At 49.1% G+C, this 12,251-nt stretch overlaps 1 protein-coding gene and 1 long non-coding RNA gene across 2 annotated transcripts in view; both read left to right on the forward strand.

The window, feature by feature from the left end:
* Positions 1-2,223: 2,223 nt before the first annotated feature.
* The window catches only part of GNAL (G protein subunit alpha L), an 84,811-nt gene continuing 74,783 nt past the window's right edge, over positions 2,224-12,251 (forward strand). Inside the window, exons 1-6 of the mRNA XM_081561687.1 lie at positions 2,224-2,431; positions 3,161-3,256; positions 3,463-3,526; positions 3,663-3,786; positions 4,248-4,356; positions 4,890-5,002. Of these exons, the coding sequence (XP_081417813.1) occupies positions 4,932-5,002 (71 nt within the window). The 5' untranslated portion in view covers positions 2,224-2,431; positions 3,161-3,256; positions 3,463-3,526; ... (1 more) ...; positions 4,248-4,356; positions 4,890-4,931. The remainder of the gene's footprint in view (positions 2,432-3,160; positions 3,257-3,462; positions 3,527-3,662; positions 3,787-4,247; positions 4,357-4,889; positions 5,003-12,251) is intronic.
* On the forward strand, positions 6,788-9,773 carry LOC145534371 (uncharacterized). Its single transcript, XR_014074500.1, has 2 exons — positions 6,788-9,265; positions 9,562-9,773. It is a non-coding gene; the product is annotated as an uncharacterized LOC145534371 (long non-coding RNA).

Here is a 12,251-nt window from a genome sequence, read left to right on the forward strand (position 1 = left end):
TCAGAAACTCAATCTTGAGGCTAGCCCAGGCCACCCATCCCCTCTGATCTGTACACGAGGCACCTCCCAGTCCCTGAAGTTAAACTTGAGGTCCTGGTTCCTCTTCCTGTCACCCCAAGGTCTCAAGGCTCCTGGATCCCAATCCAGCTCTTTCTCTGCTCCACCAAGGTGACCTTCAGAGGCAGCCGATGTGATCTGAAACTAACTCCCCCAGTGTTAAAACTAGAGGAACCTAGTGTTTATGAGGAAAGCAAGCTCCAGATAAGCTCCTGATCCGAAGTCAGGAAGCTGGTCAATCACAGAGAGCCTGGACACAGCCCCAACTCTTGACCTGGTGCCTCCTCCCAGATCCCGCTGCCCCCCTGAACCCCTGCTCTTAGCCCCGGCAACCGCTCCCAGATCCCTCTGCCCCCGCCACCCCGACTGCATTAACTACGTGCTACTCGGCCCAGAATTGTGTCCAAGAAATATCTGACTGTAAACCAAATTTCCATAATCCAGATACCCCTTTTTGACTTCTTTGATGAAATGTCGAATCTACTGTTAGCAGGTGATTTGGCTGAATTTAATCTGATAGAAATCAACTGACAAATTACAGTAATGTCCAAAATCATGTAAGACTACTGATGTGGGCAAGTCAGGAGCATTAGCTCCATGTTGGTTTTTTCTCATTATCAGAAAATATAAAAAGTTTCATGGAATAAGGTTATTTTCCTCACAAGGTTTTCAAAGAGTAATTCTTTCAACTAATATTAGCATTCCAGGCTCCAAAGGTAAAGAATAATCAAAACAGTTTAAAACATCTCTGCCCTCAAACAATCATGTGCTCAAACATTCTAGTAGGAATCATGTATTTTCTTTTTTTTTTTCTTGTTTTTCATAAACCAATTCAAGTTAAGGGTTTTTTGAAGTGTTTTTTCATGTGCTTTCAAGGCACCGTGAAAAGTACAAACTGCACAGCCTTTATCTTATTCTAACTTAAAGTAATTAGGGGAAAACAAGTCTGCGGAAACTCACAAAAACAACTGCCAATGAGAGATGTACGATCAAGTGACAAAAGTTAACCTCAAAATGAATCCTGAAAATAATTCAGAAGAGAAATGAGGGCGAGTTTGTAATAACAGGCTTGTCCAGGGAAGAGAGGGGTGTCCAGCAGGGGTAAGGAACCACAAAGAACACAGCCCAGGAAGAGCTGGCTTGTTGCCAGGAGGGATGCCCAGCCCCAACTCCTGGCCAGAGTGTGAGAAACGTCTGCACCCTTGCAAGCCAGACTGAGACTCTATCCATTCGTAAATGAAGTTTCCAAAACATCTAAGCAGACCCTCAGGACAAGTGGTGCTTCCTCTAGACCCAGCAGAGTGGATGCAGCAAAGAGACCAGAGCCCCGTGCCAAGTGCCCGCCGAGGGAACTGCGGTGAACTACAGCACTCGGGAGACGGAGCTCCCCGGGGAGGCAGCAGCGGACAGGAAAACCTTCGAGATGAAGAGTGGGGAGGCCAGGCTGGAGGATCTGTGGGGTCTGAGGCTGGGCTGGGGACCCCAAGGACACGGGAGGAGGACAGGGGACAGGGCTGCAGAAAGGCTGCTGAGCTGCTGGCGGGGACCCCAGGCTGCTCCCGTTGTTACATTCTAGCTGCTTTGTGCAGAGTCAGTTACATGCAGGAGGCACAGCCCCCCTGAGAAGTGCGGGGAGCCGGGGGCCATCCATGCCTGTGGACCCTCCCGTCCTCTGCCCTCTATCCAGCCGGGCATGGGGGGGACAGGGGCAAACATCCATGTCAAGTCCATAGAATGGACAGCTGCTGCCGCTGTCACTTCCTGAGGAAGGTGCTCCCAAGAGATAGGCTCAGGGGTGCCCTCAGGGCAGCGACCCCCTCCTCCCAGGCTTTCCCCTCCCTGCCCTCTTGAGCTCGACCCCCCCCAGAACAGACTTCCACCCATGCCTGCCCCCTCCAGCCCTGTGTCTCAGGACTTGGCAACACTAAACTCGGGGATAGAAAATTTCAAAGCCCAAAGGGGGACGAGACATCGGTCGCCCTTGGCCCAACGTCCCCTCTGCCACACCTAGAGGATGCCAGCAGCACCTGGCCACTTGGGCTGCTAGAACCAGCTCCCTCCAACTGCCTGGGTTCCAACTCCCCCTCCTTACCCACCCCCCTCCCATCAACAGCTTCCCAGTAACTGCCACTGACTCAGAACTGCCTTCCCTCCCAGCCCCTCCCCATACTGGCCAGACCCTCAGCTCCTCCAGCATCTTGGCTTTGCCTCCTGGGCTTCTCTGGGCTCCAGCCCAGAATCAGCCCTCTTTCCAGGAGTTTCTCCAGGCTGCCCAGAACTGGGAAACAGCCTCCATCAGAGACTCAGGACTTTGAGGACACACTTAACTACTTTGCCAAAAGCTCAGGGTCACACAAAATTACTTATTCAAAAGGTCAATGCTATAGAGCATTGTTCTGGCTGGGGGACCCCTGGCAAGGCTGGTCTGGGGTCTAGTCTGGGGCCTGCCAGCCCTTCTGCCTCAAACACCACCAGCTGTGACATCCTGACTCCATGTCCAGGGACCGATCATTTCACATTCTGCATAGTCAGGATGGGGACAATAACAAAGCCAACTTCTGCCCAGGACACCCACGCTCTCCCAGCTGGGCCCACTGGGTCCAGGAGCCCTGCCCATCTCTGTGTCCTCACCCTCCACCAGCAGCTGGACACCAGCTACGCTCTCCTCCCCTCACAACCAAACCGCTAGAAAATTCTGCTCAGTTTGTTCTCTGGTTCCTCACCTCCCTGTAGACCAGTGTCTAATCCACGTGATCAGACTCCCCGCCCCCAACGTGGTCAACACTGTCTTGTGTTCAAGACACCAGGGACGTTCCCATCCCTAGGGCCGCGAGCGTCCTGTTTTAAAACTCTGTTTGAGCCCTCATGCGCCACAAGACGGGTACAGACGTGATGAGAGACGTGGCCCCTCCAGGATGTCCCAGTCCTTGGGGGGATGCACACAGAGGGTCCCCAGCCAGGAGGAAGTCCCAAAAGACAGAAAATGGGAGAAGCAAACCTGTGGCTGCACTGCTCATGGGCCTATCTCTCATAACCCAGACCCAGGGTCACAGCTGGGCCCCAAAAGGCCCCCAGCCTCTATTATCTTCTCTCCTGCAGACAGGCTTCCTGTAGCCCCTGGGCCCTGGATGCCCCTGTGTCTGAAAGTTGAGACTGGAGACTCTCTTATACATCTTGACTCTGACATTAGTTACCCAAGGTCAAGGCTCCTTCTGGACCCAGTTAGGCATGGCAGGAGTTGTGGGGGTGCGGGCGGCATTGGCCACACCTGGGGAAGGCCAGGGAGAGGAGGGCCTGGAGGCAGGGACCCAAGGCCCCCATCAGATGAGGGGGTGGGCAGGGCCTCCCCGGAGCAGGTGCTGAAGGGAGCTCGTCGCTCACATGACCAACTCCGTCTCCTAACAGACTTGACCTCCCCTCACCCCGGAGCCCCATCTCACTCTTGAGTCTCCTTTGTCACCAGGCACTTGTGAGCACCTCTGCTGGGAGTGAAGGGGAACATGTGTATGGCCCAGGGCCTCACCCCCCCTTCCCCCCCACCTCACCCCCCCTCAACCACCTGCCCTAAGCCCGAGCTGATTCCTGGGCGCTGTTGTGTTGCCCAGAACAGAGGCACCCTTACAGCAGAGGGTGCAGCCGCTCCGACAGCTGATGAGCCACCCCCTGGTTTCCCTGGAGACCCTCACCCTGACGGATCACTCCCCACAGCCGCACTTCCCAGTGTGGCAGGTGTGTTGCTTATGGGACCTGCTGGCCTGTCACCTGCCCTCTGTGCCCGCAGCCCCCACGGCAATGCAAGCTCCTGCAGGGTGCAGCTGCCTCTTGAGTCCTAGGGTGGAGCCACCCTTCTCCTCCTCACCGCACCCAGTCTGGGTGGGTCCCCACAGGAAACCCAGCCTGCCTGAATCCCTGCCCCCTCCACACACACACACAGGTATACCTGTACATGTGATCTTCCAGGTGCCCTCTGCAGCGGGCTGTGATGGGTCTGCACCTCATTCCGGCCCCTGAGCCTGGGGGCCAGTGCACGCTCACAGGGGGTGGGGTGAGGACAAGGTGGGGAAGGAAAGTGAGGGGGGCGGGGGGCGCCTTGCACAGACCGGTAAGGATAGTGGGCCAAGGACCAAGGAGTAAGGATAGAGGGGTCTCCCCTCCAGAGCCACCCTGGTGACCCTCTGCCCAGCTTCTAGGAACCAAAGTCTGTCCCCAGCTTCCTCTTCTGCGACCTCCTTCAGAGATGACCTCTGGACTGCGTGTTGAGAACTGAAGGTCCCTGTGACCCACATCCAGGCCCCTGGGGTGAGACAAGGTGCACACATCCCTGAAAAGCCCACCAGGCCTGGCCCCCATTTTCTCATCAGCTTCTCCTGGAAGAATTTCCTTAACAAGTCCCTCACATCCAAATCTCTCAGGGTCTGCTTCTGGGGACCCCACCCAAGATGATTCCCAGCATGAAAGATAGGGACTTTCCTGGCAGTCCAGTGGTTCAATCCCTGTTAGGGAACTAAGATTCCTCGTGCCCCAACACCAAAAAAAAGAGAAAGAGGAATTGGTAGCCCAACCTCAAGCCTGCAGAGAATAGCATGCATCTTCCTATAACCCAGCCAGCCTCCACTGAGAGACCCTGTTTCCCCTAGATTGAATGAATTCCCAGGCATGCACTGTAAACCAGGATCTCCATGGGGAAAAAAAAAAAGTCCTGATGTCTAGCATTTGCTAGTTTCCATGACGTAAACACTCCCACGACAGCCAGTCTCAATCCCCGACCCGATGTCATTGACCAGGGGCTGGAAGGAGGCGCGGGAAGCCAGCTCCAGCCCCTTCCCTCCCAGCCTCACCTCCACGAGTTTGCTATGTTACTGTGAACACCTGTGATGCAGCCACACTGCTGTGGTCAGAGCCTCCTCTCATGGATGGCCATGCAGCCCCGGCTCGGAGAGGGGAGGTGAGGTGGCGTGGGGACTAGGGTACCCTGCTGTCTTTCTGAACACTTCTCGGCACTGTGTGCCCTCCCTTTTGGAAGTGATGATTAAATCATTCACCCTACTGGACACAGGGATATGGTGACCTAGAAAAACTAGCTTCCACCCCCACGGAGCCCAGATCCAGAACCTGTTCCCAACTGCCAGCCACTCGGCCATGGAGCTGCTGGCCACCTGGGGAAGCTCTCCAGGCAAGAAATCGGCAGGTGCAAGGGCCCTGAGGTAGGAGTGACCTTGGTTGGCCCTTAGAGTTTAAAGCACAGAAGCACAGCCAGTGAGGATGGCCCAGTACCTGCTGTGGACAATGAACATTATAGAGGGGAGCAGAGACCAGCTGAGGCAGGAGCACAGCCAGGGCAGGGGCGAGGTGACCCCAGATGCAGAGGGCACCACTGCAGGCTTGTGAGGAGCAGTGACATCGGTGGATTTACGTCGTTACAAGATTCCTGCAGCCCCTGTGGAAGCAGACACTCAGACCAGCCTCCTGAAAAAGGAAGAAAATACAAGTGAAAGACAGTAATGATGTGACCCAGGGTAGGGGTGGTATACATGGAGGGACACAGGGGAGGACGCAACAGGACTTGATCCCTGATGGACAGATGGACAGGAGCACGACAGGATGGGGGACAGAGGAGGCTCCACGTGTCTGTCGTGAGCAAGGGACGAGGCCCAGTCTCCTCACCTGAGCCAAGGAAGAGAGAACAAGGAATGAGTTTGGGGGGAGAAGTAGGCACTCCATTTGCACAGGCTGAAGTGGGATGACCATCAGGCTTCCAAGGGGAGATGCCAAGCAGCTCATGAAATACAGGCACCTGGAAGTTGGGGTCATCCACATGCAGGCAGGATTTAAACCAGGGGCTGGATTTCTTAACCACGACCTGGAAAGGGCTGCACCTGGAGACTCAGCACTACTGACAAAGGAGACAAGGCCAAAGGTGCGGGGACCCAAAGGAGGCCAAGGAGTAGCCACAAGAAAAGAAAGGAAATGGGGAAGACTGTGGTCACAAAAAGCAAGGCACATTCTCAGAACTGTGTTGAGAGTTGCTGGGTCCCATGGGGACACAGACGTGCCCGGTAGGTGTGCAGCACAGAGGCCTCACTGACCTGAACCAGGGCCAAGCCGGTGGTCAGCAGGTGCAGGGGCCAGAAGGAAGGGGCTGGAAGAGGGAGGGGCTGAGGCCTAAGTTCCTACTCAGAATGTTTCAAGAGAAAGAGAGGAGGTAACTGCAGGAAGGCAAATTGCTTGAGACGGTGGGAGGGAGTGACCCTGGGCAGACACAGGGAGCTAGCCTCTGCTGGGAACAGAGACACCCCCGGAGAGAAAACAAGAGACACAGTATTGAGTGAACATAGGCTGGCACATATGGCCGAGAGAAGATGAGGCTTCTGTTCTCTTGACTTATGTGCAGGCCACTGTACCATTTCTAGATGAACCAAACTAGCCTCCAGCCATCACTTTGGTGTCAAGACAAAAGCTCACCTGGACTGGCTTCTCCATTTGATAAGTCTTGGTGACAAAGGAGCAGGCCTGGTTTGGTACACACTGTCAGATGACAATGTCCTATTCTTTTTTTAAGTGTTAGTCATTCAGTCGTGTCTGACTCTTTGTGACCCTAGGGACTGTAGCCCACTAGGCTCCTGTCTATGGAATTCCCCAGGCGAGAATACTGGAGTGGGTAGCCACTTCTCCAGGGGATCTCCCCACCTAGGAATCAAACCCAGGTCTCCTGCACTGCAGGCAGATTCTTTACCATCTAAGCCAAAGAGGGACACAGTAGGGCCTCTTTGATATCATGTTATCATATGCGGCTTTTGTGACCCAACAGGGACAGAGTGTGTTGCTGCTTCTTCATGTTGGTGTCTATTTCAAAACTGATCAAGAGCATTTAACAAATCCCACTAGATTGGAAGAAACCTAAAAAGTGTGTAGGAGAGGAAAACAAAATTCTGGAAGCCAGAAAGGCAGATGGAGGCCCAAGAAGGCTGAATCAGCAGAGAGCGAGGCGAGGTGGAGGGGAGGTGTCCCAGAGCACCCGACTCCCAACAATGCAAGAATGTAACAGACACAATAGATCCAGAAATGAGGCTAATTATAGGGCCATAGAGCTTTCATGAAGCAGTGAGATCCCTCCATCCTCTCTACCACTCAACACCCTGAACAACTGCCCCTCGCCTGGACCAGCCAGGGCCCTGAGCCTTGTTCTTCGGCAAGGTAAATCAGGATGTCTGGCCTAGGCTGGACACTGAAGGAGGGATTGCAATTGTGAAAATAGGGGGATTTGCTGAAAGTTTACACACTGAATGATGAGTCCCCGCCACAAAGCTGTTAGCATGCAAGCGCCCAAGCTCCAGCTTAGACCCTCTGGGCAGAAGCGTGTAGGAAACTTCGGAGAATTGGACCACAGACACTCAGCTGTGGGAATCCACTGGCCACACCACCCTGCAGGGAAGACCCTGGGGACCTGTAATGCCCACAGGCACAGGGCTTTCAACATGCTCTGAAGTTCAAAGGATGGCTGGAAATTTTGAAGGGAAAATAGAGTGGAAGACACTAAATCAAACATACAAAGATTCAAGAATGAGCAAATGTCACAACATTCTCATTAATATCCTCAGAGAGGCAAGGAAAGCTAGTCCCCAGTGAGCAAGGGCAGGATGATTTTGTATTTTTAGCTGGTTATAGATGCAGACATCCGAACAATAACCAAGGGGAAATAGCAACGGGAAGTGAAGAGTTTGAGAGCCGACTTTAAAAATCAATGACTCAACATCACTAGTCACCAGAGAAATGGAAATCAAAACCACAGAGTCCATGGCACACCCACGAGGACAGCTATAATCCAAAAGGCAAACAGCAGGTACAGGTGAGGATGTGGAGAAAGGACTTTGCTACATTAGTGCTGAGAAGGCAAAAGGATGGAGTCGAGACTTCCCTGGTGGTCCAGTGGTTAAGATTGTGAGCTCCCAATGCAGGGGGCCAGGGTTTGATCCCTGGCCAGGGAACTAGATCCCACATAACACGTGGCACAGCCAAATAAATAGAAGAAATTTTCTTAATTCTGAGAGAAAAAATATTTCTCATATGGAATTCTATATACAGCCAAGGTAGCTATTAAGCATGGTGGGGAGGCATTTTCAGATGTGCAAGTTCTCAGAAAATTCACTTCCAACGTACGAGCTTCTTTTCTACAAAATAGAGGGAGTAAGTCAAGAAAGAAAAACTGGTAGCAACCAGAAAACAGGGAATTCCACACATAAGAAAGGTTGATACCATACTATCCAGCAACCATGCTCCCTGGCATTTACCCAAAGGAGCTGAAAACTTAACGTCCACACAAAAACCTGTACATGGATGTTTACAGCTGCTTTGTTGACAACTTGGAAGCTAAAGTGTCCTTCAGTAGGTACATGGATAGACTATGGTACATCCAGACAAGGTAATAGTATTCAGAGCTAAAAAGACATGAGTTATCAAGTCATGAAAAAATATGGAGGAATCTTAAATGCATATGACTAAGTGAAAGAAGCCAATCTGAAAAGGCTACATAATTGTGTGATTTCAACTACATGACATTCTGGAAAAGGCAAAAAAATGGCATCTGTAAAAACATCAGTGGTTGTCAGGGACTAGGGGGAAAGAAAGATGGACAGGACCAGGGGGATTTTTAGAGCAATGAAACTGTTATGCATAATTAATGATGGGTACATGTCATTGCATGTCTGTCCAAACCCACAGCACATCCACCACCAAGAGTGAATCGTAACATAAACCATGACCTTTGGTGATACAATGGGTCCATGTTCACTGACTGTAAAACACACATTACTCTGCTAGGGGTGTTGATAATACAGGAGGCCAGGCATGTGTGGGAACAGGAGTGATGGAAAATCTCTGGGCTTTCTGCTCAGTTTTGCTGTGAACACAAGAGTGCTCTTTAAAATAGTCTTATTTTTTTTTAAACGAATCCATTTCAATATTAATACTGCTTCTTGCAATATTTCCTAAAGAAAATATAATGATTAAGAAAAAGCATGTATGTCTAAATGATGAAATGTTATGTCGTAATTGAATTTTGCTTTTTTTCAAATCTTATGTAATAAAATAGGGGGGAGGATTAAAAAGAGGTGAAAATAATACTGGGATGAGAAAATCTCTACCAAAAGGACAGCCGCACCCTGTAACAGGCTGAGAGTGCAGCCCATCAAGTGGGAAGCAGACGATGGGGGTAAGGATGCTAACGTGTCTGTGTTCAGAGGTGATTTTTCAGATAGGGCAGGGGTACAGAACATATTGTTGAGTTAGTGATAAGAGCACAGAAAACCAGAACGAAGAAGATTCCTCACCCAGAGGAATGGAAAAGTGATTATAATATGGTAAGAAGCTCAATCGTAAAAAGAATTTACCTAGTCATAGTAACGTAAATACTGATCTGAACTAAATTTCAATAAAACTCTGAGGGATTTTTGAGAGGACATGAAAAATGAATGTGAAAAGATACATCCACCCCCATGTTCACTGCAGCACTATTTACAACAACCAAGGTATGGAAACAACCTAAGTGCCCACTGATGGATGAATGGATAAAGACGATGAGATACGTATATACACCACAGCCATAAAAAAATACTGGGATCTTGCCATTTGTGACAAAATGGATGGACCTTAAAGGCATTATGCCAAGTGAAATAAGTCAGAGAAAGACAAATACTGTAAGTTATCACTTATATGTGGAATCTATAAAACAAACAACCCAAGTTCATAGATACAGAACAGATTGGTAGTTACCAGAGGCAGGGAGTTCAGGGGTGGGGGAAATGGGTGAAAAGAGTCAAAAGGTACAAATTTCCAGTTATGAAATAAATAAGTCCTGGGGATGTAAGGTGCAGCATGGTGACTATGGTAAACAATACTGTATATTTGAAGCTGTTGAGAGAATAGATCTTAAAAGTTCTCATTTGTATTAATAACTGTATGTGGTGGTGGATGCTAACTGGACTTATTGTGGTGGTCATTTCACAATAAGTAAGAATTTTGAATCACTGCATTGTACACCTGAAACTAGTAAAATGTTGCATGTCAATTATATCTCAACTTTAAAAAATAAATGTGAGGGTGGAGGGGAGGGATAAATTAGTTTGGGATTAGCAGATACACCCTACTACAGATAAAACAGATAAATGCTGAGGACCTGCTGTATAGCACAGGGAGCTATAGTCAATATCTTATAATAAACTATAGGGCTGCCCAGTTGGCACTAGTGGTAAAGAACCTGCATGCCAGTGCAGGAGATGCCAGCAATGTGGGTTCGATCGCTGGGTTGGAAAGATGCCCTGGAGAAGGAAATGGCAACCCACTCCAGTATTCTTGCCTGGAGAATCCCATGGACAGAGGAGCCTGGCAGGCTATGGTCCATAGGGTCACAAAGAGTCGAACACGATTGGAGTGGCTTAGCACTAGCACAATAAACTATAATGGAAAAAATTAGGAAAATACACATATATAACAGAGTCACTTTGCTGTACATGGCTCAGATGGTAAAGAATCCACCTGCAATGCAGGAGACCTGGGTTCAATTCCTGGGTTGGGAAGATCCCCAGGAGAAGGGCATGGCAACCCACTCCAATACTCTTGCCTGGAGAAACCCCATGGATGGAGTCTGGAGGGCTACAGTTCATGGAGTTGCAAAGGGTCGGACACGACTGAGTGACTAAACACAGAAACTAACACAACATTTTAAGTCAATTGTGCTCCAGTAGAAATACATTTTTAAGAAGCGAACTGAAGGGTGAGGTTTGGCATGCAGGGAGAAAGCAGGGGTGTTACAAAGCTGAGGTCCCATCAACTCTAATGGGGAGCTCATAGATCTGGCCTGAATTGAATGATCGATCGATCAAGCAGCAGGAATGGAAACAGAATCATAGGAATAAGATTTTTTTTAATTTTAATAAGAGCTAAGAAAATAGTGTTTTGGGAAACACTGTTTAACCCACACATGGTATCATATTGGATTAGAGTGGAACCCAAATCCAGTGAGACTCTGTATACAAAGAGACAGAAAAGGACACACACAGGCACAGGGGACAGACCAGTGAAGACAGAGGCAGAGACAGCAGTGATGATGAGCAAACACTGGGAGCACCAGAAGCTGGAAGAGGCCAGGCAGTTTCTCCCTAGAGCTTCGGGCAGGAGCTGTGGCCCCACCAACACCTCCAGAACTGGGAGAGAGTGAATATCTGCTCCTCTAAGCTTCCTGGTCTCTTGTTACTACAGCTGCAGGAAATTGGTATGCCATCACCCACATTTTTCCTTCTTTTTATTATCAACCTATTTGCATCTGTATTTAAAGTCTTCTTATAAACAGCAAAAAGGTCAGTCTTTTTTTATCCTGAAATTCTTGCCTTTTCATTGGAAAGTTTAGGCCATTTACATTTAATTATAAAACGGCTTGGATTTAAGGCAGCCATTTTGCTATTTGTTTTCCATTTGGTTCATCGTTTGTTTCTCTTCTTTCTTTGAACTTACTTGAAGTTTTGGGGTTTTGGTTTGTTTTCTTTTTTGTGTGATTTCAGTCTTATTTCCCTACTAGTTTTTTAGGTATCCCACCATTTATTATGTTTCAGTGGTTTCTCTAGGGCTGCATTGTACAAAATGGTAGTCACTAGCCACCTGTGGCTATTAAATTTAAATTTTAAGCTAATTAGAATTAAGTGAGATTAAACTCAGTTCTTCAGAACAACAGCCACATTCCAAGCATTCACTCCACGTTTCTGTCACTGAAGAAGATACTATTGGTGACTTATCACAATGTATCTGCATCACTACTACACTGCTTTACACACTGGAACTCTGGAGGGTGGTTCCTTCACCCAACCCTATCCTTTGCAACAGCTTCACATATTTCATATATATTTCATCTGCATATATTATAAACTCACAATACACTGCAAGGAGATCAAATCAGTCAATCCTAAAGGAAATCAACCTGAATATTCATTGGAAGGATTGATGCTCAGGCTCCAATATTTTGGCCACCTGATGCAAACAGCAGACTGATTGGAAAAGACCTCAATACTGGGAAAGATTGAGGGCAGGAGGAGAAGGGGGCAGCAGAGGATGAGATGGTTAGACAGCATCACCAACTCAATGGATGTGAATTTGAGCAAATTTTGGAAGACAGTGAAGGACAGAGGAGCCTGGCATGCTGCAGTCCA

The sequence above is a fragment of the Giraffa tippelskirchi genome, chromosome 14 (genome assembly GCF_054371585.1).
Source record: "Giraffa tippelskirchi isolate mGirTip1 chromosome 14, T2T-mGirTip1v1.2.pri, whole genome shotgun sequence".
NCBI classification, from domain to species: Eukaryota; Metazoa; Chordata; class Mammalia; order Artiodactyla; family Giraffidae; genus Giraffa; species Giraffa tippelskirchi.